This window comes from Astyanax mexicanus, chromosome 16 (assembly GCF_023375975.1).
Source record: "Astyanax mexicanus isolate ESR-SI-001 chromosome 16, AstMex3_surface, whole genome shotgun sequence".
In the NCBI taxonomy this organism is placed as follows: domain Eukaryota; kingdom Metazoa; phylum Chordata; class Actinopteri; order Characiformes; family Acestrorhamphidae; genus Astyanax; species Astyanax mexicanus.
In genome coordinates, this window is record NC_064423.1 from 29,969,963 (window position 1) to 29,991,263 (window position 21,301).

The 21,301-nt window shown below is 43.1% G+C and overlaps 1 protein-coding gene across 1 annotated transcript; it reads left to right on the forward strand.

The window, feature by feature from the left end:
* Positions 1-2,699: 2,699 nt before the first annotated feature.
* irf2bp2b (interferon regulatory factor 2 binding protein 2b) lies at positions 2,700-5,556 on the forward strand. Its single transcript, XM_007246122.4, has 2 exons — positions 2,700-3,815; positions 4,220-5,556. The coding sequence occupies exons 1-2, from the start codon at positions 3,032-3,034 to the stop codon at positions 4,999-5,001; spliced, it is 1,566 nt and encodes a 521-aa protein (XP_007246184.1). The 5' UTR covers positions 2,700-3,031; the 3' UTR covers positions 5,002-5,556.
* Positions 5,557-21,301: the final 15,745 nt, after the last annotated feature.

Below are 21,301 nucleotides of genomic sequence, written 5' to 3' on the forward strand. Positions count from 1 at the left end.
GCTATTTCCATTTAAATGCTAATCATGCTAATCCATTGCTTGTTTATGGCAAGCTCTTTATGCCTAAAATGACAACATAGATTCAGGACCTAACTCAAATTTTACCTGGAAAACATAGAGAAAAACTACATATCTATGAAATATCTATTTCACTAGCAAAAAATGTTTACTACTAACAATAACAATTCTACAGTTTAATAAATCTAGTTTGACTAGTCACATTATTGGGATAACAATATGCTTAATGTAATTCTGTGTAGTCATGTGTTACCATTCATGTACATTAAATTTTTAACCTCTCTAAACTCTAATTATTTTACTAGTAAAAGCTTCAATTGCATATCATTGCTATTCAATAAAAAACATGTATCTCCATTTTCGTTGATTTTTAGTTTGTTAAATAATTTTAACAAACAAACAATTTTAAAAAATTGTACGACTTTTGGAAATGAACAATTTTTACACTGACTTCCACTGAAAGCTACGTAGCTCTGCTGTAAAAAAATTTTTGCTGTGTTGGACATAACGCTACATGTTTTTCATTGAACAGCGGCAATATATTTACAATTATTTGTTTAATAGTATAAATTGTAATTCCAGATATCTGCTTTGTAATTACTAATCCAATAAAGTCCAATGCTATATGGCAACATATGCATAAACAGATTTAGTGCAAATCAAATTCAAAATATTGTTAATATAGTTTTACTAGTAAAAACTAAGATAAGCTAACATAACTTGCCAGTTCAATCGGCTCAGTCGGCTCAGCCGTCCAGGGGAATTTCACAAAGCAGGATTTCTTGGTGAACTGAACAATATAAACAACAAAAAGTGAGAATTATTCACAGGATAATAGGATAACGGGGAACTTTTTACATGCTGCATATACAGATAAAGCTAATTGGCTATTGCTAACATTTGTTACTTATTTTCTCTCACATGAAATGCCTATATTTCCCCTCAGGTACATGCTTATCCGCAGCTTGTTGCATTTTCCATCACCTCACACACACAAATACATACATTTGGCCCATTTGGTTAAGCTATGAGTCATGTGTGAGTGGGTGCTCTTAAAAACAAACGATAAGGAAACGTTCAGCTGACGTGGTCCAGACTCGCCTTTGATTATGGGGCTTTCCGTCTCGTCCTCCAGCTTCAGTACATTTTTCACTCACTGAATCACATGGGCTTGGCCAACCTGAGTCAACTCAGTCAGTCTAAGCAAAGTCCATTCGCCCGAAAAGATAAATTATTTACCCAAAGCGGCTGTCACTACCCCACCCCCACCCCCCAACGTGGGAAGGAAGTGTTACTGTTTAAAAAACAGAAAAGAAACCGTGAATTTGCTGATAATGCAAAAAATAATACTGTCTGTGCTGTTTTGTTTAACTGCACCGTGTTGTGTTGTTGCTCTCTGGCTGCTTTAGGGTTAACGCTCCGCGGCGTGACCGTGCTGCGGTTGCCCGGCCCTGAGTGGCTTCAGCCCCGCTGGCTGCGGCCCGGCAACCGCGTGACGTCGCGTTGGCAGGAGGACTGGAATGTGGGATTAACCAGGCCGGAGGCTGCGCTCTGCTTTCTTGTGCAAAACCATTGCAGCTCGTTTGGGTCGTGCAAACTTGCTGCCTTCTTAAACGCCCCACCAGTGGTACACATGTATTTTTTTGTTTTGTTTTAATTTAATAAAGCTCCCTTCTTTTGCACGATGCATTGATTTGCATTGCACAAGAAAACAATACTGGTCTAGTTATTAATTTTTTAGTAGTATTTTGTTTTTCACAAAGCTTCTTTCTTTTTACAAAGCACAACAAATGGGGGTCACATCAGTGCAGTAATAGTCTATACTGGGCTAGTAGTATACCTTTAACAGTTCTTTTTTATTTCTTTTGTACTGTAAGCCACTATAGTAACATTTTAATATTTGCATTTCAACACCTATTTTCATGTTTCATGTTTTAGTATATTACATATAGACTACATATGCATATTTTCTTTTGTTTAAAACCTGTAAATAACTCTTTCATGTGGCAGTGATTTCAATATTTTGCACAAAAACCAAGAGGTTATGTTTATTTTGATATGTGTAAAAAATAATAAATAAATAATATAATAAAATAATACAAAGAACAAACTTTTGATATTAAATGTGAAGGAAAGAAAAGGTTCTGCATCACTTTACATGGTGCAGTTTGTTAACAAATAAAAAATGAAGTTGTTATGTAAGAACAAAAAACACAATAGTAAAGAGAATTGCTTATATATTTAAATAATATAAATTAAAAGGATTTTTACAATATTGCCCAGCACTTTCTATTTATATATCTACTTATCGCTTCACTTTTAACCTACATATGTGCAATAATAATAAAGTCTCGTTTTTTTCTAGATTTATGTTTTTTTAAATACTATTAATTTAACAAATGTACTGTTTTAATATATGTATGTCCTACATATAACTAACATATTTAGGGTTCAATTACTTTTGTCAACATGTAAAAGCTGAAAAACGTCTTTAAAAGCATGAACAGTATTTTGTTGTGATTTTATCTCTCTCTCTCTCTACTCCACCCCCCCCCCTCTCTCTCTCTCTCTCTCTCTCTCTCTCTCTCTGTTTCTCTCCGTGCAGAGCGCATGCGCGGTTGTCGAAGAATCGAGTAAACAGACTCGGCGCTCGGGTGACGTCACCGCCGCGCAAGCGACCCTGCCCGGCGGCGCGGGAGCGCGCGAGCTAGACGGAGGCGCGCACGGGCAAAGTCCACAACTGCCATGAACTTCGGAGTGTAACTTCGCCTTGTGTGTGTGTATGTGTGTGTGTGTTTTCGTCGCCGGCGGGAGGAAAAACTACAGCTTATTTCGTCTCTCTTTTCTCCCTCTTCTCCTCCTCCTCCTCCCTCTCTTTTCCCCTCTCCGTCGGTAAACGAGCTGCCGAGCAGAGGACGGAAGGCAGGCAGGAGATACACGGACGTTTGGGAGCTTTTTCTCGCCGCGTCCTGCTCGTCCTCCCCCTTTCCCCCGCGCGTTCACACAGCCAGCCATGTCCTCCGCGGCGGTGGCCGCTTCCAGGCGGCAGTCGTGCTACCTGTGCGACTTGCCCCGCATGCCGTGGGCTATGATCTGGGATTTTACGGAGCCCGTGTGTCGCGGATGCGTGAACTACGAGGGCGCGGACCGCATTGAGTTCGTGATCGAGACGGCCAGGCAGCTGAAGCGCGCCCACGGCTTCCAGGAGGGTCGCAGCCCCGGTCCGGGTAAGGCGGCCAAGGAGCTGCAGCCCGTCAACCACGCGGCGGCCGTGGCGGCGGCGGCTGCTGCCGCGGCTGAGGCCGGTTCTCGCCCCCCGCAGCCCCTCGACCGCTACCCCCTGGCCCCGGACCGGCCGCCCCGCCTGGGGCCAGAGTATCCGTCCGCAGCGAGGCAGGCCAACGGCATCCCCGTTCCCAACGGCTTCCCCAAGCCCGACGAGCCGCCCGAGCTGAACCGCCAGAGCCCCAACCCGCGCAGGACTAGCGCCGTGCCGCCCAGCCTCATGCCCATCATGAACGGGGGCCTGTCCTCCGTACACGCGCTCAACGGGCGCCCACCGCAGATGGGGATCCCCAGCCTGTCTGAGCACGGCGGGAAGCGCGACGACGGCAAGGAGAAGCATCGCGGGGACGGACTGGATGATCACAAGCGCGCGGAGGAGTGGATGAGCAAAGGCAAGACAGTGAGGGACCTCATGGCGCTGCACACGCTGGACAGCAGGTTCAAGAAGGAGCACGCAGCCATGCAGCAGCACAGGATGGGCTACGAGACCAGCTCTGCTCCCTCCAAAACAGGTAGCTAGCTAAGAGCATGGCTCAAAAGCTTTGGTGCCTGAAAGTGTGCTTTTTAATTAATTTATTTATCTTGCAGTTTGTGTTTATTTGCTTTCTTGCATAGAAGGTTTAAAAAATGTAGGCTGTAATGATCTCAGAATTGCACATTTATGTCTGGTCATGTTTTTGTGTGGAGGAGCTCGTGGCAAAGAAAATGGGCCAACAGTGCCAACAACAGGTCATGCTTAGAGTTTTCTGAAGAGTGAGTGAAAGGACTTGTCTGTCTGGCTCTCTATGTGTGAGACTGTTTGAGAGTGTGTGTTTTTTGGTGCATGCCTGTTTTTCTCTTCTCCAGCTTGAGTGTTTAACTTTCTCCACCCCCCCTCTTCCCCTCTTCAACCCACCTCTCCATTCCCTCTCTACAGACCGAGGCAAGCAGCCCCGCACCATGAAGAGGAAAGCCTCCCCTGAGCCGGAGGGGGAGGGCGCCGTCACCAAGCTGAACGGCGAGGGTCAGCCGTGGTTGTCGTCGCCATCCGAGGTGCTGAAGATCCCCTCTGCCGCCCTGCCAGGCTACGCACCTGCCCCACCCTCCACCATCTCCCCTCATTCCCGCACCACCCCACCAGAGGCGGCCACGGCAGCCCAGAACGGCCAGTCGCCCATAGCAGCCCTCATCATGGCAGCGGACAACGCCGGGGCGGGCACCGGCTCACCCAAAGACGCCAACCAGGTGCACTCGACCACCAGCACGGCGGCAGGCGGGCGGCGAAACAGTGGCAGCCCGCTCTCGCCATCCTCAGCCAGCCAGCGCAGCCAGAGGCTAAACCAAAGGGACGTGATGGCAGTGGGGGTGGCTGCGGGCACCACCGCCCATGTCCCGGGTGTGGAGCCCCAGCCTGGACACCCGCAGAGCGTGCCAGACTCTTCTGTGCCCCCCGGCAGCGTCCCACTATGCTGCACGCTGTGCCATGAGCGCCTGGAGGACACACATTTTGTCCAGTGCCCGTCGGTGCCCTCTCACAAGTTCTGCTTCCCGTGTTCACGTGAAAGCATCAAGCAGCAGGGAGCCACAGGGGAGGTGTACTGCCCCAGCGGAGAAAAGTGCCCACTGGTGGGCTCCAACGTGCCCTGGGCCTTCATGCAGGGAGAAATAGCCACCATCTTGGCTGGAGACGTGAAAGTAAAAAAGGAGAGAGACCCTTGATTTTTCTTTCCCACTTTTTTTTCCCTGTTTCCCTCTCTCTTTTTTGGTTACGTTTTTTGCAAAACAAAACAAAAATTAAATACACACATATATACAATTTCAGATGACTAAATCAGAATTGCATACCATCCAAAAAAAAAAACTCCAGAAAATTGTGGGACATGTACATATGGACACAAGGGAAGTGTATACTTCGTAAACATGGCTGTATAAATTTTTTTGATTTTCCTTTTTTTGAATACATTGTTTCTATATTTTTTTGAAGATGAGAAAGGTATGTACACATTATAACGGACTACTTTTGCCCTCCAAACCACCCCTCTCATTCAATCCCACCTCCCCACCCCGCCCCAGCCCATCCCACCCCTCCTTCTTCAGTTGTTGTTCATCGCCAATTATCAATGTACTATTAGAACTGGTGGCAGTCCATGTTTAAACATAGAATGTGACTAAACCTACTCTATGAGCACTTGGCAAAACTGAAATGCTTCTAGCTGTACTTGTATGCACTTGTTTAAAAATTGCCAAATACAATTTTTGACCTTGTAATAACAACCTGAAGTGTCTATGGTTCGCTTCTTGTCCATTATTCTCTGAGGCAGTCGCTCCCTCTTGTGAATCACACAGAGAGAAAGAGGGAGTGAGAGAGGGGTGATGCAACAGCCACTGCAAGAACAAAACGGGACTTGGTGGGGTGAAAAAAATGAAAAGAAAGGAAGAGCTGACGAGACAAAGGGAGAGCGAGATATTTTGTGCTGTGTGTAGGCAGCTCTGCAGTCTGGCAAATGCACTCATTATTTACCAGATTATTTTCTGACATACACAAAAGTCTTATTCTTAGGCCTAAAATAGCGAGATTATCTGAAAGCTTTTCCTTTTCCGTCTTGTTCTGATTGCAAGTTGTGACTTGTGTTTCACATTGTTGTTAACTCCCATGTGGAGTAACTTAATGCAGCGTGCAACCTGACACTCTCTACATGGCTATTTTTACTCCCACTTGCCATAAGTTAAGAGGCTCGTAAACACGCTTTGGCCTTTTTCGGTGAATGGAAACTTGGGTTCCTCTGCAGCCATTTCAGTACTCTGTAGGGGAGGTGGTCTCTGCAATATTATTCTGTTTTCAGAAATGTTTTTCCATGATAAACCTTATTTGTCTGGAGCTCATTGCTTTTGAGCTGATGCTGAGAACGTGGGCGCCTCAAAATTAAAAGAAAGAAAACTAGCTTCTGAGAGCAGCTCTTGGGCAGAGTTTGGCTTTTCCACAGTTTTACGGGAGTTGTTAGCTCAGACGGCCCCAGTTGCCTGAGCCTAATAAAATGCAGCGGATCACGTGGTTGCCCTGGTGGAATTCCTGAGTCACCGTCCTCCGTCTCCTCAATCAGGGGCTTTGAGCCCAACACGCCTGCTACTGTTCAAGGTTGATCGCACACAGTACAGGAATGAATGGAGGCCTCTGTTCCGCCTCAAATTCACATGTAGTTGCCATTCAGAGGAGCAGTAAGACTGCTGTTAACCCTTAAGTGCCCCAGACCTTGGTTACTATTTTGCTTAAGTTAAAATAGCAAGATTAGCGTTGCTTGTCAATTTGAGCAGCCTACAATACGAGAGTACTAAGTACTGCAGTAGTGATTATATTTATATATATATATATATATATATGTTTATATATATATGTTTATATATATGTTTGTAGATTATATAGATTATATTATGTAGATTATATAGATAGAATGAGTAGATTTAGTATTCTACTCTAATATATTAACTCTGTATTAGAAACACATGGTTCTAACTAGACATATCACTTTTTTACCCATTTTCTAGGTTTATATAGTTTGAAATATGTATCGTTTCGTCACTGTCATCAAAACCATATAAGATTTTTTTTTGCTGTTTATTATTTTGAAAATATATATGCTTGTGTTGTTTGAACATATTATAAATAACGGACCTATCAGTTGCAAAACACTTGGGCAATATTAATGTCTGTAAATGTTGTGAATATTTTACTGAGATTTATTTAGCAAAAGACACTGGTAGCATACAAAAAATGAATTTAAAAACAAGATTTTTACAAGATATTTGCGACAGTGTAAAACTTTCTATATAGAACCTTGGAAATAATTCTGTATAGCGCTGTTTTCTCTGCAGGAGATGCAGTTTTAAACATGCAAAGTTTTGTTGACAGTGATGTTGGTGTTCTACAGCCTACATGCCAATCTCCACCAAACCCCCACCCACTGCCCTGAAGGCTCAAAACATCCGATCCACACCTTTCTGGCCTACGTGACCAGCTGGATCAGGTGTGTTGGGTTTATACTGGAACTAAGCTTTGCATGAAGATGCACCTTCAGGTGCAGGTTTGGCAAACAGTGACGCAGCCCGTGCAAACCCAAAAACAAACAACACTGAATCGCACTTCACAAATGGCGGCGAGCTTTGCGGAGGTTGTGGGCTTTTGCGTTCCTGTAACATGCCCCGCTCATCTGTTGTGTTGGCGCGGACTCTTGCCTCAAATTCCAGCCGCGCCAGCTCATTTCTTTTCATCTGTCACCGAAACTCAACACCCCGAGGGGAAAAGCCAGTCGTCAGAGATTAATAGCTCTGCTCAAATTACGTAGCTGTCAGAAAGGACTTAGGCTCTTTCTGTCTTTTGTTTGCACAGCTGTCCCGCCCTACCTAGTTAGTGTCGAATTTTTTGTTTTCCTTTTTTCCATTTTTAAAGCTTTTTGTCGTCACGAGACACTTAACACGGCGCTCGCTGCGCAGTCATTGGTCTTTCCTCGATTTACAGACTATTTTCTTTCGTCCAGCCAAAAAGGAAATGTACACCTTTTAGGCATATCGGGTTATCGCTGCTGGAAAAAGAATGGAGCCTACTGTTATTCAGGGAGGAAAAGCAACAGCGACTTAGGCCAAAATAAAATGCTGCCCTACTTTCGCTGGGAACTGGCTTTGGCTGGACTGGAAGTTAATTATTTTAACATGCTCGGATGCGGGCCGACAAGCTTTTTGCATTAAATTTGCACTAAATCTTGGGACCGGCATAAACACATTAGGTTCCAGCTATAATAATAGAACTCATTTTTGGGTTAATAACAGAATGTGTGGAGAGTGTGTGTACTTTACTCTGTAGTGCACTGAGGAAGGGTGAAATGAAGGGTATGAAATGAAATGAAGTGAAGGCAACCACTATAAAAAGACTGAGACTGTGCAACTAAAAATAACTATAAACACACTGTATTAATATAAAAGAGCTGCTGTAGGAAATGGTGCTTATGACTGGTATCTATTCAACGAGCATGTATAGAGCTGTATTCATGTTATTGCTGCAGGAGTGTATTGTGTGTGTGTTTAGTGTATTATGAGCAGCTTAACATGGTCAGCACAAACACAGTTGGGCAGCGTAGCATGCTGGAAAGAGTGTGTGTGTCTGTGTGTGTGTCAGATTGTGAGTGTGTGAGCAACTGAATGGAAGCCCTGACATGCAGTTTTGACATTTCGGTGTCGAGTGTGTAGGGGTGGTCCGAGTGAGTGTTTAGCTTTGGGCTTGGAACGATCCGCTTGGAGTGCAAGTTTCTTTAGAAGGTCAGCAGATAGGCTGCGGGCTGAAAGGTGTGTGTGTATGTGTGTGTTGTCGCCACGGAAGTGGAGTAGTGTGTGTTTGCCACGTCAGCAGTTTGAGGCCAGTCCGCCTCGAGGATTTGTGTGTGTGTGTCTGTGCGAGTGTGTGTGTGTGTGTGTGTGTAAATCCAGCAGTGGGCCTTACGCCTGGCACATTACACGCTTGCCTTGAGCAAATACACACGTACACACATGCACAGACACACACACACACTGGAGGGGCAAAAGTGAGGGGGCACAGAACACCCCAGCATACATTCCAGAAGCTTTGAAAGAGAGGAAGAAAATAAAAGAAAGCAAGTCGAGACTGGGGAAAGGAAGGTAGTGAGGGAGGAACGAGCGAGAGAGGGAGTTAGAGAGAGGTAGAGATATATCCAGCAGCTGCGCTGACTATAATTAGACGGAAAACAGGCGAAGGCCTCCTGCCATCAATCACACACACAGCAGCACCAAGAAAGGAACATGTGTCCTGTTGACTGGAGGCCTTTATCTGGAGGAAAGGTTTTTATGTCGCACCAAATATAGCGATCACACCCTCTCTGAAGCTGGAGCGTGGCGTAGAAGTGCAGGAGGAGGGGGGGGGGGGTTGGGGGCTGCCGTTGCTTGGATACCTGCTGGGAGAGTAAACAGAGGATATATGGAGTTGCCACGTCAGTCGGCATGAGGAGGAGGAGGAGGAGGAGGAGGGAGGAGGGGGGGGGGGGGGGGGGGTGCGACCAGGCGCAAGCCAAGACCCAGAAACAGGCTTTTATTGGCCTGCTACTGTTGAGCAGCAGAGGATGTGGCTGGCTGGCAGCGCAGCGGGGTCGGATACGGGCAAGGCAGACTCCAAGATCTGCAGGGTTACCGAGTTTTAAAGGGAAAAGGAAGGGGGTCGTAAAATAAAGGCCTCATACTGTCACGTACACTTCATGTCCAAATGTTTGTGAACACTCTTTCTAATGAATGCATCCAGCTACTTCAAGTGGTCAACATTACTGACACAGATGTGCAAATGCACACTCACACACACAAGCGCAAACACATACACAACTTGTCTAGGCCCTGTAGGGAATTATTTATAATATAGGATTCTCTGGAGCCAATAAACATGAACCTGTTGGCAGCATGACTACAGCTACGTATGAGCTAAAGGGGTATAAACTAAGCTATGTAGAGGTATCTAGAATGATGGTGCTCCATTCAATACTATTTGGGGAGTTGAAGGATGAAGGAGTGTTGATCATCCAACATAAACAACTTGACCTTATTAATGTTCCTGTCGCTGAACACAATCAGATCCTCAAAGCAATGCTTTATTCAGAATCTAATAATCTAAGCCTTCCCTTAACTGAAAGACTGTTACACCAACAAAAGCAGCTTTTTAAAACCTCTGATTTCCTAAAAACTACAAATGAGAAGGTGCCAAAATACTATTGTCCATGTAGTATAGTAATAGTATGTTTCATGATCAATGGACTCAAATTAAGTCTCAAATAACTTTGAATAAAATTATTTATCATGTTTTTTTCAGTCTGGAAAAAGTTTAATAGTAAAAGAGGGTCATGAAATGGTGTTAACCCTTAGCCTCGGTGCGAGATCTTTTTGAGTTTTAAGTCGATAGGGTTTAGGTCTGTGCTAAATCAGTTTGGAGTGTAAGTTTGGGTCGATACCAATCCAGTTTGGATTAATTATTGATATTCTGAATGTGTCTTTGGAGGAATGGGAATGGGTGCAAACCTAAACTGAGAATTGAGGTGGAGTCTGAGTTAAGTCTCTAAGTTGAGTCTAACTTTAGTCTTGAGTCTTTGAGTCTATGAGTCTATCCAAGTGTTAGATGAGTCTTAAGGTTCTGCTAAGGTTGCAAGCCCAAATTGAAACTTGAGTCTCTGGGGTATGAGTGTAAGTTGAGGTTTGAGGCCCTAAGGTGCCAGTCTGAGTTCGAATTGAAACTGGAAGGGTCAAGTTGAGTTGTGAGTCTTTGTGTGAGTTAGTTTCTATATTAAGTGAAGGCATAACACTATACAGAAGTACACAACTAAACCCTGCAGTAAATAACCACAAAACAACAAGAAACAAATGAGTATTGGTAGTTTCTGAAGAACTGAATGTATGCTAGCTAGCCTAAGAGCTAAGTACATAATGTAGCTAATATAATAATTTATTTCTTCATTCTTTTTTACACCACAGGTTGAGTTTTGAGTCAATTAAGAGCATATCTGAGTTACATCTGACTTGATTCCCATAAATGGTACACAGCTATAGCTGGCTGTTAATGGCTGTCTGTTTTGTTTGGAAGTTATCTGGTTAAATGAACAAGACAGAGGAGGAGGAAATGAGGTCAGGAGTCATCAGTCAAGTGAAATATGCGTTTCAGGGTTAAATTTATTAAGAATCAACGACAGTTAAAATGTTGCCAGATGACAAAGAATGAGCATAAGGGTCACGCGGGACAAGGCGAGAAAAACAAAAGGCCTTTTTCAGGCCTTTATCTGTTTTATTATTTTTTATTTTTCCTAATGAAGAAAATAAGCTCTTTTGTAGCTCCTTTATGATAACTGCACAGAGCGAAGAGGGTTTGAAGCCATCAGCAATTATTAATCTGAAGTCGCGGCTAATGAATGAAACGGGAAACGCAGAGAGATGAACTGGGCCGGAGCCAGAACGATTCCAGCGGCATAATTAATCAAAGCCTCCCTGCAAGTTTGTGGAAGCTTTTGCGTGAGACGCGCTTTAAGGCATCTCAATCACACATCACTCACTCATACCCCGTCATCGTATGCTGGCTGCTCCTTTTTTTTTCACCGCTCAAACTGGGCTGACACACTTCCACACACACATACACACACACTTCCTCATGCTCACTGATGAGCTGTCTTTTGAATAAAGGCTTTAATTAATCATTTTCCAAAGAGAATGACACACTCATCCAAATGTAGGCTAAGTTAAAAAGAACAGAGTTGTGCTGCTGGTGGGGGGAGGGAGGTGGGGTGGGTTGATGTGGGATGCGATCAGCTTTGGAAAGCGAAAGAGTGAAATTTTATCCCCGAGCTTTTTCAAATCCAGTCTTGTTCTCCTGGTGCCCAGTAGCAGCTTTGAAAGGGAAACTCCAGTTTCAGGAAGTCTGATGGTAGAGATTTGGGCTTTAAAGTGGATCCCTTGCATCCTTTGTAGCTCCCTTTGTGCGAGTGCCATTATTTTTTTTTAAAGGAGCCTTTTAAGATCGGGGGGCTCGGGTTTTTCTGGTGCACGTGGCACCGGGCGTCCCATCCTGAAGGGCAGCACATGAGGGGGGCTTACGGGGTTCCTTCTTAGATGTGTAAAATGAATGCTTTGTAATGAAATATCCCACCCAGCACGAGCCTCAGTTCCTACTACATGGGGGTGGGATTCCGGCGGGTGGATTGTAGACCAAAGAGAGAGAGAGGGAGAGAGAGTGGGCGAGAGAGGGAGGGGAGAACAGAGGAACTGCTTTTTGACCTCATTTGTTAATGTGTAACAGCCCTTTCTTCTGCGGGCTCTGTTTGACAAGTGTTGCACAATCTCCTGTGTTTTCAAAAGCAGAAAAAAAAGCAGCAGCGCTCCCCTGCACTCTGGCTGCCTCCCTCCTCTGCCGACGAGGCAGCCGCCATGGGTGTGGCACACTTGGGGAACGTTAAATCTCTGTAAATGGTCAGCTTTGGCAAGGTCAGCCTCGCAAACCATCCCACGCTCCTACTACTCAACTCGCTCGCTCGCTAGGCTTTTAATGGCTGGTCGTGTTTGCTGCTTTGTTTTTTGAGTTTTCCTAAAAAAAGACAGTTAAAAAATTGGCTGTTTTATATTTGAATGCATATAAAGCATTCACAGTCACTAACTGGCCTCTAAACATCTAAAACATCCATGTAATCCTTGCTGTTGCATCTTAATGCTTTTAGAAAACCAAAAATAAAAATAAAAAATACTGTGATATTTGATCACAACAGTGTGGAGAGCTTAAGATTTACCTCAGCAAAGCATGGAGACCAAATAAGAAATATTAAATAGAAGGAATATAATTATCAGATACTTTAAAAATAAAATAGTGTCAATGGTTCCAATCCAGTTGTCAATGGTTGCTTTTTTTTTTAAACGAGTGGTTACCCAAATGACATTTTTATATAAAAAAAAATAGGTGTGGTTTCAGCCTACACAGATCAATCATGCACCAATAAGCCTTAAGCACCCATGGCTTGGAGCTCTTAAGGTAGGTACCAACTAGAAACACTGGAAAGACTTTTGGTTTTGACATAAAATATGACATGGTTGAGATTTTTGGTTCAGATTCTTACACTTACACCCATTTTTCTTGTTTCCAACACGTCAACTCCAAGATCTGCCTGTTCACTAGCTGCCTAATATTATTGTATGTATATCTTACACTTTGCCAAGTTCCATTGTTATCAGACAATCTACGTTATTCACTTTTCAACTCAGTGGTTTCAACAATACGACCGATCTGTCTATACATAGAAATATACACACAGGCTGCTGTTTTCTTTTTCTCGTTCCATTATCAGTACAGTATCTGACCTTTGGCCTGGCTGATGAGTCGGTACAAATCCGAGGCGGCTGATGAATAGCGTCTGCGGTTGCTGGACCTTGGTCAACAAAGGGCGGCTTCTTTGTGAAATAAATGTGTTGTTATGGAGACAAAGTCCATATACTGTGTGAGTGTGTGTGTGTGTGTTGAGGGTCAAGGCACTGGCTATGACTTAATTTAAGATATGACTGAGTGAGAAGATAAACATGGGCTCATTACAGTCTTATCAGCAAGAACTGTTTGGATGTTTAAGATGCCCTAGTTGAGCTGATGTGTGAACTATGCCTGCAGCCAGTTCTTCCCTAAATCATTAACTAATAATAATAAGAACTAATCAGAGGCCTAATCAGGCTTTCTTCCGTTTCCTCTGACTTTGACCTCCTGTAGAAACACAAGCATTCCCAGTTCTGTTTGTGCAACAAATAGGGCTGAGAGTCTGAGAGTTTAGCTACCATTACCCAGTGTTAGTTTCCTGAACTGCCTTGCTAAAGTCAGTAGGAGATACCAGTGGAAGCACATTATTATTGCTGTGCTCAGACTGACAGTAAATCAGATCTGTTGAGATGATTTTTCACACTGTTATATGCAACACAATAGACATGTCGAAATCTGATTCAAGCATCTAAACTGAGATGCATCTGCATTTTTTATTCTTAAGTATTCTTTACCACAAACACATTCCCATATTTCATTTTGAAATCTTTTTTTTTTCTTAGATTTTGTCATATTCAGAATTATAAGTGTAAGATTATTTTGCTTGTTTTAGGAATAATTATTTTCTGATTATATGATTAAATTGTACCTCTAAATAAGGACAAAAATCACCGGTTAAGTTATTCTGATTCTTGTGTCCAAAACTGGGCAAAAAAAAAAAAATCGGTGATTTTTGCTTAATTTAAGTCTTACTTTACTCAACAATTCAACAATCAACATTTCAAGGATTCAAAGAGATTTTACTGTCATTTCATATCACATGTGGTACATGAGGTGGAACGAAAAATTGTATTGGTCCAGTTACACCCAATGAGCAATTGTTAAAATAAGATAAATAAAATAGAGTAAATAGAAAAATATTAAGAAAATACATAAGATGAATACACCAAATATAAAGGAAAATATAGCTCACAGCATTTGGCCAGATATTTCTAGTGTTTTAATACTAGAATAAAAAAACTGCACTGAATTCACTCCTATATTTTGTAATCAGAACTGGCGATGATTTCAGACTTTTTGAAATCACTGAGCTCTAATGTAAATCAAGGTCTTATGGTGAAACAAAATAAAATAAATGATTTTAGTCAAATCTTCACACTTGTGTTTTTTTTCAGTCAAGGCAATTGTGCAGAATCAACTCCTGGGATCAGTTTCAACAATTATTATGAAAGTGATATCTCTCTTGTTTTTACTGTTTAATTGTATTATACGATTTGCTTTGCCAGATATCAGAGATTTCAAAAGATTTCAGAAACTATTTCTGGTCTCTAGAAATCTAGGAAATCTAGAAAATTAGAGATATGAGGTTTCTTCTGATAATTTAAAACATTTTACCAAATTTAATTTTGTGAAATTCACTGAACTGATTCTCATTTTGTTGATTTGTAATTCAGAAAACATTGATGAAAATATAAATAAATAAAATAAAATGAATATCAATTGTATTTTTGTCATATTGTAGAATCACCACTCAGAATTAGCTCCATCACTTCCCATAATGTGAGCCCTTTTCCCCCATTTCTGACAGGGAAACAAAAGGGAGAAAACATATTTTGATAGATATTCTCTATGCCTTGACTTTCAAAAAAAAAAAAAAAATTATGTGGTGTCATTCCTTTTCCTATTAGTTTCATTCATTCTGAATTGGAATCAGAGTCAGAACTGGAATATGTATGCAACTTTAACGCATTATAATGCACTTCAGAACACTATAGAATGCTTCTTTCAACAGTAAACTATCTAAATCAGGTTTTTTCTGCACAATTATCCACTTATTTATAAACCAAGTATCTTATTTCTAATTGGCTTTGTTGAGCAGTCGCTGCTGCCCTGCCTGAAATGAATGTAGCCTAGTTACAACAGGTTAAAATAGGGCAGTGCTGGAACCAAGACGTCTACCGTTGTCTTCGTGTTCAAAGCAGTGAGTAATCCGCATTTCATGTGTGGCACGTCACGGCCTCGCAGAAGCCGATACCCAGGATTGCAGCAGTGTTGCACGGCCGCCTGCGAGTTGTTGTTGTGAGTCGTCTCGTGTTCTGCGGTGACATGTTGCATACACGTCAGGTGGAGCCTGAGGGGGGTTTAGATGAATGGAGTGAGGAGGCGAGGCCGTGCGTGTACATCTATCTGACGAGCCTCGGCTAGAATGAAAGCACATGATGAAGAGGGGGATGGGCTTGATCATTTAACTAATGAAGGGAAGGAAATGCTTGATTTCTTGTTTTCTAACTATGTATAGATATTGGAATTTGTTCTTGTTGTCCATTCTTGGGCTCGATATCTTCTTATGAGGGCTTTTTTCCCGGCCATGTCCCAATTCACTTGAGTGTTTCTTTATTTATTTTTTCCTTTTTTCTTGGGTTTACCTGCTTTGAGATCAACTGTTCTGCAATTGGGTTCAACAAACCTCTGGGCTGGAGAGCTACTAGTCTGTAGCACTCCATCCTATTACACTCCATTTTCCAAAACAGATTTTTTTTTTGTGGGCCGCCACATAAAGGCTTGGAAAATATCTGGACCGCGGCCAAACGTAATTTCTGACCCCTGTTATAGAAAAATAAACCAACCCCAGAACATCCTAACCCCGATAAACGTCTCTAAAGGTTCTGAAGCTCTGGATATTGGGTGTGCTGTGAGGTTTACCCGCTACATTTGAACCTGTGCCTCTGTGATGGTAGATTAGCTCTAAATCTAACGTCCTCTCTAACAGACTGACAGCAACGACTCCTCTGCTTCACCAAAGCTTTAAAACTGAGTTTACCTCCACGGAATAGTAAGAGCGGCAGTGGATGTAGGTTATTTAGGGCTTTTTTACACCTGTAGTCTGTTTCTATGATCCAGATCAGTTGATGAGTTTGTTTATTTTGAGCGTTTCTCTCTCTGTTTGGTTTGGTTTCACACAGGCACAAACCTAAATGCACCAAATTGCTCATTATAAATGGTGCGATAGCAAGAAGATTCTGTCTTCTAGCACGAATACCTGTGTAATTATCGTTATCTGGCTAATCTAAATATCATATATCAGCAGTTTATATTTGATAATTGAGTCTGATTGAGACCAGAAACCATTTAATATAAACTGACCTGGAAATTCGAATACAAATGCGGTATAAACTAACTTTTGAAAGTGGGCGTGGCAGAATGAGATGAATATACTTTTCTATTCCACCTTCATTCGTTGATCTTCAGTTCTCTAGTCTAGTGTTTTTTGTTCCCTCTGACAGGCGCCCGGGCGATGGAGGGCTGCGGCATGAAGGCAAAAGCAGGTCACTGCCGTTAGGGAACAAGGACAGGAGCTTTTTTTTTCTTTTTTCTTCCTAAAAGCAGAAAAAAGAAAGGAATGCAGAACAGGATTTATGGTCAGGGCTATTTTGGTTGAGAGTCATGAGGTTTCTAACATTAGTGGTATTGTTCCTCCTTGACAGTCCTGGGCAGACGGAATATTCGTTTGGCCGAAGTATTCCGTACGAAAAAAAGAGAGAGAGAGAGAAAAGAAAGGGCTTTGGCTTAAAAGCCAGATGGATTCGTCCGGAATCACCTTTTGTCCTTCGTGGCCCGACATTCTCTTTTATTTTTTTCTTCTTTCGGAAACGTGTGACTTTAAAGGAAATGAAATTTTCGTGGCGGCAGATCACACGTTCACGCCCTGGTGCCTTATGCCTTATTGCACCTTATCTTTTTCACGGGGGGGGGGCTCATATTGATTTTGGGGGGCGACTTTTCCGCTCTTTCGCTGAACCGTGAAAGGAAAAGACAGTGGATGTTCTCGCGGCACATTCATTGAAGCCCTGCAGGGCCTATGGAATCATCTTCATATATATTTCAAAAACTGCGCAAGCTCTCTCTCTTTCTCTCAGTCTCACTCTGTCTTGCTTGCTCTCTCTCTCGCTCTCTCTCTCTCTCTCTCTCTCTCTCTCTCCCCTTCTCTCTCTCTCTTTCTTGCATCCTCAAACGCAATAGTGCAATAGGCGAGCAACAGCTGATCTCCAGTGAAGCTGCAGTCTCTCTCTCTCTCTCGCTCTCTTGCTCTCTCTCTCTCTTTTTTCTCTTTTTTTTTCCTCGTTCTCTTTCTCTCCAGGCCCCGCGGCTCCTTCTTTGATCTCGCAGGGCTCCGAACGTTCAGTCTGAGGGTTTAATAGGACACAGCTGAAGCCCAGCGCCCTTCTTATCCCGGGCGGAGTGCGGACCCCCATTCTCCGCCAGCACGTACGCGTACGCCCTCCACTTCTGAGAAAACGAACCCCCCTCAACCCCTACACCACCCTCCGCCCCACTCTCTCTCTCTCTTCTGAAGGTCGACTCTACACGGCTTGATTTGTTTTGATATGAAATGTGTGACCGCTGCTTGATTGATTTCTATTTTTGCAACCTCGGATTGGCAAGACGCGAGGCCTTAGCACTTGGCGCTCAACGCGTTCATCCCACCCCCTCTACCTACCCTCATTTATCCTTACCCCCCCCCCCCCCACTTTACCCCTCCCTGCCTTACACAGAGTGCTGAGGGTTTCCAGAGCGAGGTGGGGAGGAGTTGGGGAGGTGGTGGTATGGTGGTGGTGGTGCTGATGGTGGTGGTGGGAGGGGGGAGATGGTGGGTAGGCTGATTGAGAAGTAACCAGAGGAATGTATTCTTCCCCTGCATGATTAATGCCCTTTCGTCCTGCCACAGAGCCACACTGCTCTATTTTTAGCCCACAGTGTCAAAAAAAAAGAGGGAAGGGAAAGGGGGGGGGGGGCTGCTGGAATCTCAGTGGGCTGCAGTTCACATGATGGATGAAATAATCACAAAGTACAGTCTCTCTCTGTCTTTCACACGCCCACTTTCTTCTTTCTCTCTCTTTCTTTCATTCTTTCTCTCTTTCTTTCAGTCTTTCTGTGAAATGGAAATGAGCGCTCCCTTTTTTTGTCCTCTGTGTGTGCGAACCACGAGACAGCCGGCTCAGTGTGCTCAGGATCGTCGGCATGTTTTCTTTCAGGTGTTGGAACGGCGTCAAATGTGCAGGAGAGAGAGAGAGAGAGAGAGAGAGAGAGAGAAAAGAAAGGAAGAAAACTGGAGCAAAGCTGTGAGTGCCAGGCGAAGACTGATAGAGGGGGGAGAAAAACGAGACGGAGCGAAGAGGAACAAAAACAAAAGAGCACAAAAACAGATCTTGACAGAAAAAAGAAGGGAGGGAGAGCCACAAAGAGAGAAACAGAGAGAGAATGAGAGAGAGAGAGAAAGAGAGAGAGGTGGTGGTGGTGGTGGTGGTGTTGGGAGGGAGAGGAGAGCAGACAGAAGAGGCTTTTGTGAGCTAGACAGACATTGCTGAGGGAGAGGAGGATTGGGATCAGCTGATGATTTGATGTGATAAAGGGAAAGGCGGCGGAGCACAAAGGCAAACAGGAGAACCGAGGACATCAGGCACTGACAAGAAACCCTGCCAGCAGCAGCAGACGCAGCCAAAAGCACTTCTAGTATCGAAGGCTAGGCTAGACTTGGCTAATCCAAGATAGGCTATTGTTAGCATTGTTGCTCAATTCATTTATCTATCTTCTCTATGATACTTTACACCATCTGTGTTACTGTGAAGTAATAACTTTGGTAAACGAAATTAGTGTGTGTGGGGGGTGTTTTATGGAGTTTAGAATGTCTATGTTTTAATAAAAATATTGTTATTTGATGTTTATTTGAACGATAATATATCACAAATAAAATTAACCCAAAATATATCGCAATATCAATGTTTTGTCCCATCCCTAGTTCACAGCCTACCCATGATCACTGGCCGCAATGTCAGGCTAATTGGCATTTTGACATTACTAATCATGACATTACAGGTTAGCCACTGCCACTAACTTTACTAACACTACATTATATTGCACCCGTTGCTGACAGAGATGTGCAAATGCACACACAGAGCTTGTCTAGTCCCTCTAGTCCCCCACTACACAACTGGTTGTGCTATTATCATGAGTCTTTCGGTTGTTGTTGATTACTACATGATTGATCTGCAACACAAGATTTTTAATCTTAAGAAATTGCAGAATCTGGCTGCTCTCAAAAAACATGTTTTTTTTCCCTCAAGAACACTTGAGAGCTAAGTGTACGCAAGAACCAGAGATGCCTTGCAGAAGAAAAGTTGTTGTTGTTGTACACGTGGTTCTCACTCAAAACAATGTCATAGGATGTAGGTAGTTACTGCTTTTGTTTCCCTGTCACAGACTGGTCTAGATATTAAACCTACTAGATGTTTGCTGGGTGTCTGTATTTCACTGTCAACCATTCAGCGATGGCTCTGTGAGCATCTTTTTAAGCTATTCACACTTCATGACTGAGCAAGCACCCAATGAGAGGTTTTTGACTAAAAATCTGAAGTGTAAACTAGGCACAAAGAAGCACTGTCAATAGGATAGAATATACTCTTTCTGGAGCAGATTTACATGAACCTATTGGCATAAAGCTGGCTTAAGAGATTGTAGTAGTATCTATCAGGGTTAGCTTTTAGCCTAACACCCAGCAAAGCACACATTTCCATCACTGGAACTACCTAAATTAGGGGTCTTCCTATGTCTGATGTGTAGATACCTGCAGCAGTCCCTTCTCCAAACTGTGCTTGATCAGCTAGCATTAGCTTTTAGCCTTTTTAATGTTGCCTGTTGTATATTTTTTTTTACTGAAAAAGCAATTGTATTTTACCTTGACAGTTTATTTTTTTGCATATCAAGACTGTAAGGTGACAGTAAATCAAAACCTTTTGTTTTGGAATTGGCCTATTCGTTTTAGTGTGTTTTTGCCATTAAATTGGTTCAAATTGAGACAAATTGGTCACACTTTTGATCAAAACATGAAAGCAGTGTAATTAGGTAAGTTCTACTGTCTTTTTTATGTTTTTAAATACTCCATCTTGGACTCACAGCTACAAATATCATAAGATTAGCTCAGTATTGTGTTCACACTGCTCTTTAAAAAAAACACATCTGCTCCATATTTTAGTTCTGTAGTGTGAATGTAGCTAGCTAGCTGCATATGCTGGTCCAAGGCCCACGTCTGGCAAGTCCCGACTGCTGTTGTCAACAGCACTTCCGACAAGTCTCAACACAGGCTGGCTTGTATTTTATCTGTGCGCCGTTGCTTAGAGGAGGCTGCTTCTTCGCAGTACCTCCTCCACGTTGGCCCGGCTCTGGGCTCGGCTCGGCGAGTTGGCCCGTTTTCCACAATTTCGATCTGGGAGCAATTAGAGTTGGACGATTTTCCTGGCACGCCACCGCATACAGTACAAATACTAGCCTCCCCTGTTTTTAGCCACAAAAAACCATGTCCTTCAATTACAGCACGGTGGTATGCACTCCAGTTGGGGAGAGACAAAGAGAGAGAACGAAATATTCACAGGGAATGAGGGATGAGGTGAAAAAAAGAGAAAAGACATTGAGAGCATCCTGAGGTAGAAGCGCAGACTCTCTGTTATATAACCACTTTGTGGTGAATAATACGCTCGCTGTATCCCTGAAGATCAAAGAGCATCTCTCTCTCTCTCTCTCTCTCAGCTTCTCCTGTCATGTTCTCTGTACTCGATGTTCTCAGTCACGGTGTGCTTGATTGGAGCATTGTTTCATTACTGTCGTCGGCCTCACAGTGTGCATACCAACGTGGCAATCAGATTAATTATTCTCTACAGTCAGGCTGAGGAAATCTGCTTTAGTTTGAGTGGATTGTTGGATGTGAATAAGGCAGGCTGGGCAACAAAACAACCTCTTTACTACGAATGAATCGCAGAGAATTGGCAAACCAGCTGATGGGAACATGTACAGTGCAGCCTTTACAGTCAACATGAATGAAAATCATCATGTATTGTCCTACCTTGGCGAAGACAGACGTTAAGAGATTTTAAATTAGTGACAGTTCTGAGGCTACGCTGCAAAAAAAAAAAAAAAAAAACCGAAAGAAAG

What these genes read in the sequence shown, in the direction of transcription:
- irf2bp2b (XM_007246122.4), top strand. Translation starts at nt 3,032, where the DNA reads ATGTCCTCCGCGGCGGTGGCCGCTTCCAGGCGGCAGTCGTGCTACCTG. An exon ending in CTCTGCTCCCTCCAAAACAG is followed by an intron (nt 3,816 to 4,219) that starts GTAGCTAGCTAA and finishes CCCTCTCTACAG; the next exon opens with ACCGAGGCAAGCAGCCCCGC.